Raw genomic sequence first — 18,142 nt, 5'->3', positions numbered from 1 at the left:
CGAACAACAGCGAGCAGTCGCGTCGAGACGCTCCCCAAAAACCTTATCGCCCGTCTCCCTGTGCAGGATCTCAACGGACGGGGCTTCGGAGGCCTGCTCTCCCGGACGGCTGTGCACGCAGTCGCTGGGATGGGGAAGACTAGAGAGTAGCGCAGCAAAATGAACTTCGTGAGAGAGACGGACCAGAGAGTTCTGAGAGTTGTATTCTCCAGATCTGATATGTCTCCTTGTATAGCCTGGGATGAGAGCCGACCCGACCGCGTTGCCACGTGTAGGAAGCCAAGGACACGCGGCGAGCATGCACATGCAGGTCGACACGTACCCAACTCAGTTGGTGCACCAAGCAAAAAATTTAGGCTTCCTTGAGTGTGTCTCGAACTCGAGTCATGAAACGCGACGTGTGTGACGTGCCGAGCCGAGGCGGGACGGGCGGAGGAGGAGGAGTGCGCGAGGGCTCCTTCTATTCTCACTCACTTGGAAGGACTTGAACATCAGCTCTTATATACCACTCCAACTCTCTCCCAACTAGCAACGTGGGACTAAACTTTGTCCCCCAAGACTGTCGCAAGCTGCCAACGTGATGGGCCTTGAGATTTCAGGAATTGTAGACTACATGGGCTGCCTAACTGGACTGCAGCCCATCTACATTCAACACGATGGTCTTTCAAAAAACTAAACAAGTATACACAAGCATCATGGGTCTTGGAAGTGCCCCATCACCGCTCTCCAAACCACCCCTCCAACTCCATCCACGTTAGCCACCACGTGGCGGTTGCGCAGGCGCCTGGGAGATTGCGCCGACCATGGCGCTATCGCAGTTGGCAACATCGCGCGAAGAAATCATCCGGCTTATCATTAGCCGGCGCCAAGTTTGAAGCCTAGACGGCTGCATACATGGATGCAACCGGCAATCGAAAGGTTGACTAGCCGGATATTTAAGATCCCGTCAACAAGTGGAGAGTGTGTTTTGGGGGAAACCTGCCAAGGCCCTTCGGCTCGCAGGACCTAGACAATTTCAGGGGCTAGGGGATGACCCCCGGCATACCAAGGACAAGGAGATAATCATGCACAAGGATGGCCTGGCATGGGCCGGCTGAGATGCTGGGCCGCAAGGGCCGCCTACATCATTGCATGGCACGGGCTGGGTGTGCGGTTGCCCGACGTGGCCGGCTGGCTTCTCGCTAAGCGTTGGCCAGCTGTATCACCGTCATCATGAGACCGAGACCATTATCGGCTGGCAGAAGTCAACGCATCTGTCATATCCTGTCTGCAATGAGATATAACACTATGCATGATCGCCTTGCACGTGTCGCCAGTACGATGGACGGTGGAGCTGACCATACTGATGACCGCGGGGCTATGAGGCTACAATGGTACTAAGGGCATGTAGCCTCAACGTATGTCCCGTCATCAACGACCAGGAGAGAAGACGAAGAAGCCGACGGGCCCTGCTAGCGGGCCCATGAGGTACCAAAGGACCCGTGAGGGAGGCATTTCCCCTCTCCCTGTTAGACTTTCCCGTGTAACCTGGACGCCAAATATAAGGCGCTCCAGGAGCCCCTTCGGTGGAGATCGATTCATTGTACGCTTAGATACCATCAAGAGAGGAACACTATCTTCTTCTAGCTCAGTCCCCCTCTCTTCCATTGAACATAGCTCAAAGAGCACCGCTGTAGCTCGTGTATACAACAAAGTGATAGCAGGAAGAGTAGGGGTGTTACCTCCATTAGAGGGTCCTGAACCTGGGTATGTTGTCGTGTCGCTCGTGCCCGATCTCGCATCCGGATTCCACCGTAGTCCATACAACCCTCACCCGTCTACTCGAGCCACCCCAGATCGCACGGCATATTCTTTTCAACATTTCCCGTTCTCTATTTTTTTCTCCATTGGTTGAGCTAGAAGGATTTGAGCATAGATAGGCGATGTAAATGAGGGTGAGATTGGTAGCTAGCTATCATAGTAGCTTAGAGCATTTAGAGCATGTCTAAGACCCCTTAAATTTTTGCCCCGTATAACGCGAGTACAAGCCCTGTATTCGATTTCGACCGGCCGAAAACTCGTCCGAGCTAGCAGACCCCGTATCCCTAAACTGTAAAAGGGAATATTCCCGAATATGCCAAATTAACTTTTTTCCCCTCTTCTTCCTCCTCTCCTTCTTCCTCCTCAAGCCACCACAGCCCTGCCCCGCCCCTCCCCGGCCGCCCCTGCCCGCCGGCCGCCGCCGCGGGCCCACGGCCGGCCGCCCCGCCCGCCACGGCTGCACGTCCGCCTGCCCGCCGCCCACTACGGTCGCGTGTGAGCTCGGCTGCCGCCCACTACGGCCGCGCGCGAGCCACGGCCGGCCGCTCCGGCTGCGCCCGCTCCCGCTCCGGCCGCCGCCGCCCTGGCCGCGCCCGCTCCGGCCGCCCCACGCCGGCCGCGCCCGCTCCGGACGCCCGCCATGGCCGCCCACTCTGGCCCACGCGCCGCACTGCCGCGCTGCGCCGCCGTCCCTAGCCCCGTGCCGCCACCCTCGGCCGCAGTTCGCCAGAATTTGGCCGGATTCCGGCGAGGTTATGCGCAGAAGCAGTTGCAATCTGCTGAAATTTCAGCCCGCCACGGGTGAGGGGTTGGCCCTGTATCGCCCCTCCCGCCCCGCACAAGTAAGGGGCGAGAAGCCGCCCCGTAGCTGAAACTGGAAAAATTCGAGACAGGGGCCCGATTTACGGGGTCTGCTAGACGGCCGGATGGAGCTCTACCCCATATATCGACGGTTATTTTACGGGGAACTTTTAAGGGATCTGTTAGACATACTCTTAGCTTAGTTTGAGCAGGTCGCGAGCCTATCAACTCAAGCAGTGTGTCGGGGGGGGGGGGGGGGGGGTGGTGGTGTGAGTGTGTCTTTGGCGCCTTTCTTACCATGGCCAACAGCGATGGCCCGGGGTGTCCACATCACAGCTCATTTAGTTTGGTCTCATGGTGCATCACTCGCTTCCATGACGAGATTGGTTCCGGAAATTTGCTCGGTGCACCCTTCATGTTGGTGGCCGACAACACTTGGTGCACATGAGCATCAGTGCTTCTGGATTTAAAATATTTAAAAATTATTTATTTGTATTTAAAAAAATATTATATTTATTTTGTGAATACATACATATGTTCTGAATACTCGTGCAAAATTTTGTTAGAAATTGCATTCTATTTTGAGCTAAAAAAACAAATTTATGGCTACGTATAGTGGTAGATATTTGTCAATTTTTTTATATAGCTCAAAATACAACATATTTTTCTCCAAAATTCAAACAGTAGCTTCAAAATGCTTATATGTATGTGGGTATTTAATATCCATTTTTTGAAATTCAAAAAATATGATTTTTAGAAAACATGAGCACTAGTGCTCTTGTGCTAGACACTTTCTGCAACACTTAGCCCTATACAATGAAACAACTGTAGATCATATTCATGGTGGTTTTCTTTGGGCACTACAGGAATCGGCGGGTACGCCGACGGCCGGCTGCCCTCGGCGTAGCCATGCCTTGCCCTCGGCGTAGGCTACGCCGACGGCAGCCCTCGGCGTACGTCGTCGGCGTCTGGGTCCCTCGGCACAGACGTGTCCACCGTCGGCGTAGGCATGGCCGTCGGCGTACACCACCTACGCCGAGGACTATGCTCACCGTCGGCGTACGCACCGTCGGCGTACGCTCGCCGGCGTGCCGTCGCCGTTAACGGCGCGATGCCATATGCCGAGGGCATCCCCCTCGGCATAGAGAGCCACCAGAGGCGACGTGGCGCAGCGTGGCGGGCCGTAGCCAGGAGCAACGCCGAGGGCAACCCCCTCGGCATATGCATGGCCCATGCAGGCCACGTGGAGCGACGAGGTGCGGCCAGGTGAGGTGGCCTATGCCGACGGCAATGCCCTCGGCATAGGCTCGACCATATGGTCATGCCAGGGCCCTATGCCGACGGCATTGCCCTCGGCGTATGCCCTACCATTTTTTTTTCGATTTAAATTGGGTTCCAATTCATCTAAATTCAGTTCAGCAGGTCCAATACATCCAAATACATCCAAATTCATCCAAATTCACCATAATTTACATAAATAGCATGAAATCCACATAGTAGCATCCAAATACATCCAAATTCACCATAATTCACATAAATAGCATGAAATCCATATAGTAGCATACATGGTGCATGTAATAGCATACAAGAGGAGAGTGCCATGTCATCCAATACATAGTAGTAGGTAGGAAATGATGGCAAGCAAGAAGCCCGGTGCCGACTAGCGGAGGAAGGACCCGGGCGGGGTGTGTCCGCCCACATCGTTGGCGAAACGAGCAGCCCGGGGTTGCGCTCCGGTAGAAGCTGCAGAAGAACCACCTGGAGAAGGACCGGTAGCACGCCCAGGAGAAGTCGACGGAGAGGCACCGGGAGTAGTCCTGTGAGTAGTCGACGGAGAGGCACCAGCAGAACGCCCAGGAGACCGACCACCTTCATGAACCGGTGTGACCTCGCGCCCACCCGGCGATGCCTGGTTCCCGGACCATCCCGTTCCCTACGTGTTCCCTACATGTTAGCAACTTGCGAGGCAAAGGAAAGTGGTAACTACCGGTTTGGCAAAGAACTTACCTCCGGTGTGGATCCGTAGTAAGTCGCAGCGAAAGCTGCCTTCGATGGCATGATAGGCATGTCCCCCGCCACGGTAACTCGAGCCGGTGGCGGTGTACCAGTAGACATAGAGATCATCATTTCCTGCAAGATAGGTTACAAGTTAGGCTTTGCAGAAATAAAGCATCAAACTGAGACTTGTCATCTACTTGCGCGAGAAGAAAGATTCAGACTTACTGATATATACGACATATAGGCCGTATTCTACCTATTCCACTGGGCAGCGGCCTGCTGATACGCTTCATTGCAGGCTTCGAAGGCCGCCTCGAAGTCAGGCTACAATTTCAGAAACAATGACTCTCGTAAACACTTAGCCATGTAGGAAGGAAAACCGGAAAGAGGATGAAAATGAGGAAAACTTACATCGTAGGCGGGTGGACGAGCAGGCCGTGGACGAGGCTGGGGGCTGTCGGCGGTGAGGGTATGCTTGAGGCGCGTGTAGCTCGTGGAGTGGGTAGGCTTGACCGCCTTATTCAGCCAAGGGAAACGGCCATGCGGACGCCCGTGCCCCGACAGGACCAACGACTCCTCGTCGACCGGAATGCTCAAGGGGTCATCCACCTCGGGGTGACGAGACTTGACCATGTCGCAGTAGTCCTCCTTGGCGGCCTTGGCATTGCCGTAGTACTGTGGCTGAGGCAATGCGGGATTGGGCTTCTGCTTCGTCCGCATCATGTCATATATCTGGGCATCATGAAGCACCACCCCAGGTGGTGCCTCGGCCACCTGCATCGCGAAAAGAAAAGTTAAGCGTACCACAAATGAGACATGGCGGGAAATGAATGAAGGTCGTTCCATGTATATACATACCTTTTTCCCCTTGAAGCGGGTGTAGTCGCGGTTTCCCGCGCAGTGTGTGCCACCGGTGCCTCGGTTCTCCATGTTACGCCTCGACACGGCTGCAAACTCCTCGTCCTGCCTGAGCGACCTCGCCCTAATCAGCAATGTAGAATCTCATTGACATTTTACTCACCGACATGTACTCCTCAATGGTCATTGCCCATTCCTCCGTAGGCTCGTTACCAACATAGTACTCCTTCTTGACCCTCTTACCCTTGTTAGCCCAGAAGGCACTAGCGCTGGTGAACTTTTGGTTGTACCACCGTCATGCGGTGTCAACCTCTCGCAAGCGCCACGCAAAGTGAGACGCGCCTGCGTGTCATGCTCCGGGTCCACACGATAGAAGCACTTCAATCATGCATAAATCAGTTGTGAAAGTCATGAGTTAGCACATTAGGGTCATCAACTATGAACGGTGCTCGAGAAATATATGCCTTACCCAGAACTTGGTGGTCACAGCCTCAGCAGCTGTCGCGAAGCCTACGGCAGGGGCATCCTCATAGTCCGCCCAAGTAGTGGCTAGCTTCGTCGGGCCACCGGGGACCGTGCTAAGGGGAGTGTATCTGTCGGGCCAGAACTTCTTAATCAGAGCCCCAAGCAAGCTGTTAGGCATGCGGGGGGGCTTGGCATCCCATGTCCGATTCTTGTCGCAAATAAATCACACATTAGTACACATGCCAAATTGTTTATTATGCCCAAGATGAAAATACATGTTTGAAATTTCTGAAGTAGTACACTTACTCATCGCTCGAAGGAATGATAAGGGCCTTGTCATCATGGGTCTTCGGCTCCTTCCTCGCATCGGGGACTCTAGCTTCTCCACGAAGCTTCAAGGGCTTCGGCGCACCTTCACCCTCCATGGCCTCCAACTCAGCCCTAGAGTCCGACTCGTGTGTAGACTCCGTCTCCATCTCCACCTCCCCACTAGACGGACCCTCAAGGTACAACTCAGGAGCCACGTCGCTGAGCGGAGGGTGGCTCGTCAAAGTCCATGTGTACCCCGCCGCCACCTTGTCCTCCACCTCGTCCTCCTCGTCCTCGTCCTCGACCTCCACCTCGTCCTCCTCGTCCTCGTCCTCCATCGGTACCATCGGCGTAACGCGGATTTTGCACCGGGGCTCGATCACTCCGTCTAGGCACTCTAGGAATATTCCTCTTCACCTGCGCCAGCGTCTTAAGCAAGCTCTCGGAGTCTGCCTTGCCGCTGCTCATATTGTCCAGTCACCTACATTGAGAAGAATAAAACAGTTAAGCACAAAGACATATTATATGAAGATACTAAGAATAAAAGGCACAATGCAATTAAGAAGCATGTTGACATAATAAAATGAAGATACTAAGAATAAAAGGCACAATGCAATTAAGAAGCATGTTGACAAATAAATACTAAGAATAAAAGACCCTCACCAGCCATCATCGCTCTCACGCTCACTCTCATACTCCATCTCTTTCTCTTTCTCTTTCTCTGGCCCACTATCACTATCACTATCTTGTGAGTACAAAGTTGAAGGGTCGATGGGTGGAGGCTCATCATAATTGTCATTCGCCTCAAGTAACTTCTCGAGCATAGATATGTCCTTTAGATCCACCACTGACTCACCACGAGTTTCTGCATCGTTCCCGAGGTCTTCTTGAACAAACGGTTCTAAAATATATTCCCCGAAGTCCTGTTCCTCTTGATAGAAAATCCCCTCGTATGTCACGGGGTCAATGTTGTTGTAATCATCCTCAGAGGGAATCGGTAGGTTACCATGTGGCGATACCTGGAAGACGACTTCCCAACCCTTGAGTTCCGCCTTCTGGCATGGGTTGGGCAAATAATAAACTTGCTTGGCTTGGTGAGCCACAATAAAGACATCGGCTCCGCTATAGGTGGTTGAAGGCTTAACTTCAACTAACCCAATGGACTTATCACTTCTCTGTCCACCTATTGGGTCGAACCAATGACACTTGAACACGACAATATTGAGTTGCACGTTCGTACGATTGAATGTCAACTCGTATACACTTTGTAACCTTCCGTAGTAATCAAAGTTGTTGGCTCCTTTGGTGAAGACCCCAGTATTTATCGTTTTGGGATTCGCCCGGCCCTTCGGTGCGTCTCGTGTGGAAGCGAAACCCATTCACATCATACTTCTCATACTTGGTCACCTCACGGCTACAACCTTGGGAAACACATTTCAACTCATCTATCATATCAACGTTTCTCTCACGGCCCTACAAGAACATTTCAAATTTGTTGTGTGCATTAGTTACGTGTAATAAGAGGGACAAGTCACATGTTGCAATGTAAGAGGAAAGGTTAGAAATTACTTTTTCCATGAACCATGTCACAAAGTTTTTATTAATTCCGGGAGCACCGTCTTTCAGTAGAGTGTCCATCTCCGAGGTTTCGGGCAATTCATCATACGGCCACATTTCATCCGTGAATTCGCTGAAAGGAGAAAATAAGCATTAGACCGAGACGAGGTTACTAGCTGCAAAGTAATTTGTTCACCATTTTACCTTACGAATGGGATCACTTCCTCCATGTTCATAAGCACATATAGCATTATACAATCCTTCTCTTCGTTCTCCAATTTATATTTTGTTCCTTTACCAGCCTTGCCACCGGGGAATTGGAATAGTTTTAGCTTGGGGTCATTCTCGGGCACGTCGACATTGTAACGAGTGACCGGGTTATGCTGAGTGGGAACATTATCGGGATAGTACGTTGTCGCGGCATCTGCCATCTCCCGAAGGCATATTGCCTCAGCTATGCATGCTTCAATCTTGGCCTTGTTTCCAGTTATCTTTCGAATATACTTAAACTCTCTCTCAATACGTAATCGCAACGAAATCGCACCGACCACCCAAGAGTGCCTCGTTGGCGAGGTGCACAATGAGATGTGCCATCGGAGTAAAGAAGCCTGGCGGAAATATCATCTCCAAATTGCATAGCAACTCCGCACTGTATGTTGTAGCTTTGCAATAACCTCGGGACATATCTGCTTAGCACAGAGCGTGCGGAAGAAATGGCTCAACTGCGCAAGCACTCGCCAGACTTTCTCGGGGATATACCCTCGAAGCATCACCGGCATGAGCCGCTGAATCCATATATGATAGTCGTGACTCCTGAGCCCGGTGACTTTTCCCGTCGAAAGATTAACTCCCTTACTCATATTCGAGCAATAACCATCCGGGAACATCACGACGTATTTGAGCCACCTGAATGCCTCCTTCTTTTGGATGGAATCAAGGCAGAAGTTGGCATGCGGCTTGAACCAATTCTTTTGACGGCCAATAGGACGCTTCATGTGTAATTTTTCCCTATCACGGAAGGATCTCAATATCGACTCTAGCCTTGACATTATCCTTTGACGTCCCGGGAATGTTCAGGCATGTGTGAAAGACGGACTCCGCGACATTCTTTACAGTGTGCATCACATCGATGTTATGGGGAAGTTCGAGGTCCTTGTAATACTCGAGCTTCGTTAAAGCCGCCTCGTGAGTCCGGTTGTGCGTTACACCATATCCCTCAAATTGATGGCCGGTTGGGCGTCGCTGCCGCACGAGAGCACGTAGCTCGGCTTCAACAAGTGTACCATCAAACTTCGGCACATCTTTTTTTTCATGCACAACTTTGCCCTTCTTGAAGTTCTTTTTGTCTTCTCTAAACGGATGCCTCCTTTTGAGGAACTGTCGATTCGTGTCAAATGCAACATACTTGCGACCCTTCTGTAGCCAAAGGAACTCAAGCCGATGCTCGCACACCGGGCATGGCCACTTACCACCGTACACCATCCACATGTTAGGGCGTACCCGGGCATGTCATGCATGGTATACCGCAACCAAACTCTCATGCGTAAGTTTGTCTTCGATGCTCGGTCGTACGTCAATGTCCCGTGGTGCCAAGAGTGGTTCAAATCTTCCACAATCGGCTGCATGTAGACACTCAAATTCTTCCCCGGGTAATGAGGGCCTGGAATGATCAGCGACAGAAACATGGTCTTCCTCGTCATTAGGACTCCGGGAGGGAGATTGAGCGGAATAACAAACACGGGCCAGTAACTGTAATTGGCATTGGACATACCATATGGATTGAAGCCATCTGTTGCTATCGCAATTCTGACATTCCGAGCCTCGGCTGCCTTAAGGCGGTGTTTTGTATCGAAGTTCTTCCATGCCGTACCATCGGATGGATGTCCCATCTTCAACTTCTTGTTTTCGTCCACGAATCTCTTCCCATACTTGTGCCACGTCATCTATTTGGCTGTCTCCTCGTGCATGTAAAGCCGCTGGATTCTTTTTATGAATGGGAGATATCGAAGAATCGACTTTGCGGTGCTTGACTGCCTCACCTGACCATCCTTTCCCGTTACCTCTTCATACCTAGATCGCTTCTGAGATGGGACAGTACTTGTCCTCCGCATACTGTCTCCAAAATAGAACGCAGCCTTTCGGACAACAGTCTATCCTTTGATAATCCATGTTGAGGTCCTTCATAATTCTCCTCGTCGCGTGCAGAGCTTTGAGGCAGACAATGATCTTTGGGCAACATGTTACCGATTGTTTTCAGACTTGCTTCAAAGCCCTCACGGGTGGTGTTGTACCGGGTCTTGTCGGCTAGACATTGGGAGATGGCATCGAGCTGAGAAATCGCGGCGCCCTCGTACAGAGGCCTCTTAGCCGCGGCAATCATATCAAAGAAGGCCTTCGCGGTTGGCTCTGGTTCCTCCGGTCGGCGGCGCCTCCGGTTACAGCGGCGCCTCCGGTTCTGGCGGCGAATCCGGGACATCGGCATGGACGAGATCATCTAGAAAGTCTCTAATTCCATCGTACGCATTGCCATTGAGCCGCTGCCGCATCACCTCACCTCTGTCACGTTCGCGCTCATCAAAGTCGATTTCCGTGACGTACCCATGCATATACCCATATTGCAGAAGGTGTCTATACATTTCATCCTTCCCACGACGTTGACGCTTCACGCAGCGAACACAGGGGCAAAGTGCCCGAACCAGCCCATTTGTACCACGCGCTAACTCATTCACTAGAAAATGGGTCTTCCTTGTCCACTCATCTGTTTTCTCAGTCGCACTAACACGCTCATTGTACATCCATCCATTATCAGCCATCCTCTGCTTTATTGGGAGCCAAACCACAGACATAGCATTTATATCAAATAGGAAATTAAATGCATCATATTTTTATTTATTTTACCAGGCGAAACGCATGCATCAACCTACATCTCTACTAGGTGGGCTCCTAGCAGCCGCCGGATCCGTAGTTGGCTACATTCTCCATGCTCTACCCCGGTCCAAGTCAGAATTTCGGCAGCACCTCCCCGCTGCTCTCCCGATACACGTCTCGGCAAAAAGCCGAGAGGATGTGCATCCGGAGAACAACGGGGAGGCGCCGCCGAAATCCTGACTCGGACCGGAGTAGAACATGGAAAACGTAGACAACTACGCATCCGCCGACTGTCCCGTAAATGCCGCAAGCGTTACGGTTCAAAATATGCGGACCACTAATGCATATTTATCCGCGTAACGCTCGCGGACGGGAAGTGACACCTAGGTTACGCAACTGGACTTGGAAAATGAATCTAGTGACATAAGAAAATGCGGAGAAGGGGAGGCGATGTTTTAGCTCACCCTCGGCGGACGGAGAGAATCACGGACACGGCGACAAGGAGGTCACGACGGGGCGGTCACGACGGGCCGGTCACGAGGTCGGCGGTCACGACGGCACCTATTTCCATTCAATAAAAAAACAAATTATTTCACATTTCACATTTTCTATTTGTATTTCTATTTCACATTTTCCATTTTCACATTTCACATCTATTTTCAAATTTCACAAACATTTGACATTTCACAAACATTTTCTATTTTCACATTCTACAAACATTTTGTATTTTCACATTTCACAAACATTTCCTATTTGTATTTCTAAGTAGCATACAATACAAGAAATAAAAGTTACAAAAAATGAAAAAATGCAAATACATGTACCATATATGGAGGCAGGGGCGGCGTCGGGGAGGTAGGGGCGGCGAGGACGACGGGGGCGGCGGCGGCGCAGGGGCCGGCGGCGCGAGCAGGGGCCGGCGGCGCGAGCAGGGGCCGGCGACGCGCGGCAGAAGGGGGAGGCGCGGGTGGCGGCGTGGAGGCAGCGGGCGGCGGCGTGCGGTAGAAGGGGAGATGCGAGCAGGGGGCCGGCGGCGCGCGCAGGGCCGGCGGCGCGCACGGGGCCGACGGCGAGCGAGAAGGAGGCGCGGGTGGCGGCGTGGAGGCGATGGCGGCGGCGTGCGGGTGGCGGCGTGGAGGCGCGGGCGGGGGAAGTGGAGGCGCGGGCGGGTGGGTGGCTCGAGCGGGTCTGGCTGGACCCGCTCAAGTCATACCCTAGCCTATATGCCGAGGGCCGGTTATACGCCGAGAGCAGCCCTCGGCATAGCCCCATTTTTTTATTTTTTCAATTTATTTTCTGTTTTAAATTTTGTTAATGACAATTATATTTATAAGATATATTAATATAGGTCCATGCTTAGTTGTTTCAATCTTCTACATTCCCAAGCTATGCGTATAATTTTTTTACCATATCTTAACTTAATATCTCCGGTAGACGAGACCCTGATTCGCGAGCCCCGCAGATCTACCCCTTTGACTGGCCTCCAAAAATAGTTGACCCATGGACTTTTCTCTTACTTTGTGTTTTGTTAGGTCATTGTAACATGTAGTATCAATAATTACCCTATCTTACATCAATATTCCCTCCGGTAGACGAAACCCTAATCTGGGAGCCCCGCAGATCTACCCCTTTGACCGGCCTCCGATAACAGCTGACCCATGGAGTTTTCTCTTCCTTTGTGTTGTGTTAGGTCATCGGAACATTTAGTATCATCCCATATGATCCCAAGTTTCTCTCCGGTTCAACTCCGAGGGAGTTCCCCCCTATACATGCAGAATCTGCCTAAGTGTAGTAACCCCCTGTCCGAGAAGCCGGACACACCTGGGGGGGTAGCCTTGGATATAGAACCATCTCAAATCACTTTTGTGCATTCCATGTGGACACACACAAGTTTTGGGGCCCTTCCCTAGATCCGATGCTCGATTTCCGAAGAAACCCTAGTTCTGTTGACCGCGCGGTCTACCCCTTTGACTGCATCCCATCGGGGGTCCCCCGGTGGGCATATGCCTCCATTTGAGCTTGGTTAGGTCATAGGTACATTTGGAAACAAGGATCATCCCATATGATCTCAAGTTTCTCTCCGGTTCAACTCCGAGGGAGTTCCCCCCTATACATGCAGAATCTGCCTAAGTGTAGGAACCCCCTGTCCGAGAAGCCGGACACACCTGGGGGGTAGACTTGGATATAAAACCATCTCAAATCACTTTTGTGCATTCCATGTGGACACACACAAGTTTTGGGGCCATTCCCTACATCTGATGCTCGATTTCCGACGAAACCCTAATTCTGTTGACCGCGCGGTCTACCCCTTTGACTGCATCCCATCGGGGTCCCCCGGTGGGCATATGCCTCCATTTGAGCTTGGTTAGGTCATAGGTACATTTGGAAACAAGGATCATCACATATGATCCCAAGTTTCTCTCCGGTTCAACTCCGAGGGAGTTCCCCCCTATACATGCAGAATCTGCCTAAGTGTAGGAACCCCCTGTCCGAGAAGCCGGACACACCTGGGGGGGTAGCCTTGGATATAAAACCATCTCAAATCACTTTTGTGCATTCCATGTGGACACACACAAGTTTTGGGGCCATTCCCTAGATCCGATGCTCGATTTCCGACGAAACCCTAGTTCTGTTGACCGCGCGGTCTACCCCTTTGACTGCATCCCATCGGGGGTCCCCCGGTGGGCATATGCCTCCATTTGAGCTTGGTTAGGTCATAGGTACATGTGGAAACAAGGATCATCACATATGATCTCAAGTTTCTCTCCGGTTCACCTCCGAGGGAGTTCCCCCCTATACATGCAGAATCTGCCTAAGTGTAGTAACCCCCTGTCCGAGAAGCCGGACACACCTGGGGGGGTAGCCTTGGATATAAAACCATCTCAAATCACTTTTGTGCATTCCATGTGGACACACATAAGTTTTGGGGCCATTCCCTACATCTGATGCTCGATTTCCGACGAAACCCTGGTTCTGTTGACCGCTGATGTCTACTTCCCCCTCCTTTTCCTGTAGACAGTGTTGGGCCTCCAAGAGCAGAGGTTTGTAGAACAGCAGCAAGTTTTCCCTTAAGTGGATCACCCAAGGTTTATCGAACTCAGGGAGGAAGAGGTCAAAGATATCCCTCTCATGCAACCCTGCAACCACAAAGCAAGAAGTCTCTTGTGTCCCCAACACACCTAATAGGTGCACTAGTTCGGCGAAGAGATAGTGAAATACAGGTGATATGAATATATATGAGCGGTAGCAGCGGTGCCAGAAAATAGCTTGCTGGCGTGTAGTTGATGGTGGTAGTATTGCAGCAGTAGTAACGCAGTAAAACAGTAAACAAGCAGCGATAGCAGTATTTAGGAACAAGGCCTAGGGATTACACTTTCACTAGTGGACACTCTCAACATTGATCACATAACAGAATAGATAAATGCATACTCTACACTTTTGTTGGATGATGAACACATTGCGTAGGATTACACGAACCCTCAATGCCGGAGTTAACAAGCTCCACAATAATGTTCATGTTTTAGTAACCTTATAGTGTAAGATAGATCAATACAACTAAACCAAGTACTAACATAGCATGCACACTGTCACCTTCATGCATATGTAGGAGGAATAGATCACATCAATATTATCATAGCAATAGTTAACTTTGCAATCTACAAGAGATCATGATCATAGCATAAACCAAGTACTAACACGGTGCACACACTGTCACCTTTACACACGTGCAGGAGGAATAAAACTACTTTAATAACATTGCTAGAGTAGCACATAGATAAAATTTGATACAAAACTCATATGAATCTCAATCATGTAAAGCAGCTCATGAGATTATTGTATTGAGGTACATGGGAGAGATGAACCACATAGCTACCGGTACAGCCCCGAGCCTCGATGGAGAACTACTCCCTCCTCATGGGAGCAGCAGCGGTGATGAAGATGGCGATGGAGATGGCAGCGGTGTCGATGGAGAAGCCTTCCGGGGGCACTTCCCCGTTCCGGCAGCGTGCCGGAACAGAGACTCCTGTCCCCCAGATCTTGGCCTCGCGATGGCGGCGGCTCTGGAAGGTTTCTGTGGGTTTCGTCGAACGCCTCAGGGTTTTCACGACGGAGGCTTTAAATAGGCGGAAGGGCAGCCTCGGAAGGTCGAAGGGGCGCCGACACTATAGGGCGGCGCGGCCAGGGCCTGGGCCGCGCCGGCCTATGGTCTGGGGGCCCAGTGCCCCCCCTCTGGTCCTTCCCGGGTGTTCTGGATGCTTCCGGTGAAAATAGGAACTTGGGCATTGATTTCGTCCGATTCCGAGAATATTTCGTTACTAGGATTTCTGAAACCAAAAACAGCAGAAAATAGGAACTGGCACTTCGGCATCTTGTTAATAGGTTAGTTCCAGAAAATGCACAAATATGACATAAAGTGTGCATAAAACATGTAGATAACATCAATAATGTGGCATGGAACATAAGAAATTATCGATACGTCGGAGACGTATCAGCATCCCCAAGCTTAGTTCTGCTCGTCGGCGGTAAAACGATAACACAGATAATTTCTGGAGTGACATGCCATCATAACCTTGATCATACTATTTGTAAAGCATATGTAGTGAATGCAGCGATCAAAACAATGTATATGACATGAGTAAACAAGTGAATCATATAGCAAAGACTTTTCATGAATAGCACTTCAAGACAAGCATCAAAAAGTCTTGCATAAGAGTTAACTCATAAAGCAATAATTCAAAGTAAAGGCATTGAAGCAACACAAAAGAAGATTAAGTTTCAGCGGTTGCTTTCAACTTGTAACATGTATATCTCATGGATATTGTCAACATAGAGTAATATAATAAGTGCAATAAGCAAGTATGTAGGAATCAATGCATAGTTCACACAAGTGTTTGCTTCTTGAGGTGGAGAGAAATAGGTGAACTGACTCAACATTGAAAGTAAAAGAATTGTCCTTCATAGAGGAAAAGCATCGATTGCTATATTTGTGCTAGAGCTTTGATTTTGAAAACATGAAACAATTTTGTCAACGGTAGTAATAAAGCATATGTATCATGTAAATTATATCTTATAAGTTGCAAGCCTCATGCATAGTGTACTAATAGTGCCCGCACCTTGTCCTAATTAGCTTGGACTACCGGATCATCACAATGCACATGTTTTTACCAAGTGTCACAAAGGGGTACCTCTATGCCGCCTGTACAAAGGTCTAAGGAGAAAGCTCGCATTGGATTTCTCGCTATTGATTATTCTTCAACTTAGACATCCATCACCGGACAACATAGACAACGAGATAATGGACTCCTCTTTTATGCATAAGCATGTAACAACAATTAATAATTTTCTCATTTGAGATTGAGGATATTTGTCCAAAACTGAAACTTCCACCATGGATCATGGCTTTAGTTAGCGGCCCAATGTTCTTCTCTAACAATATGCATGCTTAACCATAAGGTGGTAGATCGCTCTTACTTCAGACAAGACGAACATGCATAGCAACTCACATGAAATTCAACAATGAATAGTTGATGGCGTCCCCAGTGAACATGGTTATCGCGCAACAAGAAACTTAATAAGAGATAAAGTGCATAATTACATATTCAATACCACAATAGTTTTTAAGCTATTTGTCCCATGAGCTATATATTGGAAAGGTGAATGATGGAATTTTAAAGGTAGCACTCAAGCAATTTACTTTGGAATGGTGGAAAATACCATGTAGTAGGTAGGTATGGTGGACACAAATGGCATAGTGGTTGGCTCAAGTATTTTGGATGCATGAGAAGTATTCCCTCTCGATACAAGGTTTAGGCTAGCAAGGCTTATTTGAAACAAACACAAGGATGAACCGGTGCAGCAAAACTCACATAAAAGACATATTGAAAACATTATAAGACTCTACACCATCTTCCTTGTTGTTCAAACTCAATACTAGAAATTATCTAGACCTTAGAGAAACCAAATATGCAAACCAAATTTTAGCATGCTCTATGTATTTCTTCATTAATGGGTGCAAAGCATATGATGCAAGAGCTTAAACATGAGCACAACAATTGCCAAGTATCACATTACCCAAGACATTTATAGCAATTACTACATGTATCATTTTCCAATTTCAACCATATAACAATTTAACGAAGAAGAAACTTCGCCATGAATACTATGAGTAGAAACTAAGGACATACTTGTCCATATGCTACAGCGGAGCGTGTCTCTCTCCCACACAAGCATGATGTAATCCAATTTATTCAAACACAAACAAAAACAAAAACAAACCGACGCTCCAAGCAAAGCACATAAGATGTGATGGAATAAAAATATAGTTTCAGGGGAGGAACCTGATAATGTTGTCGATGAAGAAGGGGATGCCTTGGGCATCCCCAAGCTTAGACGCTTGAGTCTTCTTGATATATGCAGGGGTGAACCACCGGGGCATCCCCAAGCTTAGACTTTTCACTCTTCTTGATCATAGTATATCATCCTCCTCTCTTGATCCTTGAAAACTTCCTCCACACCAAACTCGAAACAAACTCATTAGAGGGTTAGTGCATAATCAAAAACTCACATGTTCAGAGGTGACACAATCATTCTTAACACTTCTGGACATTGCCTAAAGCTACTGGAAGGTAATGGAACAAAGAAATCCACCCAACACAGCGAAAGAAGCAATGCGAAATAAAAGGCAGAATCTGTCAAAACAGAACAGTCCGTAAAGACGAATTTTAAAATGGCACCAGACTTGCTCAAATGAAAATGTCCAAATTGAATGAAAGTTGCGTACATATCTGAGGATCATGCACGTAAATTGGCTTAATTTTCTGAGCTAACTACAGGGAGGTAGACCCAGATTCGTGACAGAAAAGAAATCTGGAACTGCGCAGTAATCCAAATCTAGTACTTACTTTTCTATCAAAGACTTTACTTGGCACAACAAAACACAAAACTAAGATAAGGAGAGGTTGCTACAGTAGTAAACAACTTCCAAGACACAAATATAAAACAAAGTACTGTAGCAAAATAACACATGGGTTATCTCCCAAGAAGTTCTTTCTTTATAGCCATTAAGATGGGCTCAGCAGTTTTAATGATGCACTCGCAAGAAATAGTATTTGAAGCAAAAGAGAGTATCAAGAGGCAAATTCAAAACACATTTAAGTCTAACATGCTTCCTATGCAAAGGAATCTTGTAAATAAACAAGTTCATGAAGAGCAAAGTAACAAGCATAGGAAGATAAAACAAGCATAGCTTCAAAAATTTCAGCACATAGAGAGGTATTTTAGTAACATGAAAATTTCTACAACCATATTTTCCTCTCTCATAATAACTTTCAGTAGCAACATGAGCAAACTCAACAATATAACCATCACATAAAGCATTCTTATCATGAGTCTCATGCATAAAATAATTACTACTCCCAACATAAGCATAGTTATTCTTATTAATTGTAGTAGGAGCAAATTCAACAAAGTAGCTATCATTATTATT

The 18,142-nt window shown here is 48.7% G+C and overlaps 1 protein-coding gene across 1 annotated transcript; it reads right to left on the bottom strand.

Annotated features, from left to right (window-relative positions):
- Positions 1-4,851: 4,851 nt before the first annotated feature.
- LOC139835872 (uncharacterized) lies at positions 4,852-5,644 on the bottom strand. Its single transcript, XM_071825762.1, has 4 exons — positions 5,625-5,644; positions 5,458-5,581; positions 5,011-5,373; positions 4,852-4,923 (listed from the first exon to the last, which is right to left on the bottom strand). Exons 1-4 carry the CDS (start codon positions 5,642-5,644, stop codon positions 4,852-4,854), a joined length of 579 nt encoding a protein of 192 aa, XP_071681863.1.
- Positions 5,645-18,142: the final 12,498 nt, after the last annotated feature.

Source organism: Lolium perenne, chromosome 2, assembly GCF_019359855.2.
Source record: "Lolium perenne isolate Kyuss_39 chromosome 2, Kyuss_2.0, whole genome shotgun sequence".
Lineage (NCBI taxonomy): Eukaryota > Viridiplantae > Streptophyta > Magnoliopsida > Poales > Poaceae > Lolium > Lolium perenne.
This window is presented reverse-complemented; position numbering and strand designations above follow the sequence as displayed.

Coding starts and splice junctions, on each gene's coding strand:
- LOC139835872 (XM_071825762.1), bottom strand. CDS start 5,644: ATGACCATTGAGGAGTACAT. Junction 5,582..5,624: donor ATGACCATTGAGGAGTACAT/GTCGGTGAGTAA, acceptor ATTGCTGATTAG/GGCGAGGTCGCTCAGGCAGG. Junction 4,924..5,010: donor CTCGTCCACCCGCCTACGAT/GTAAGTTTTCCT, acceptor CTGAAATTGTAG/CCTGACTTCGAGGCGGCCTT.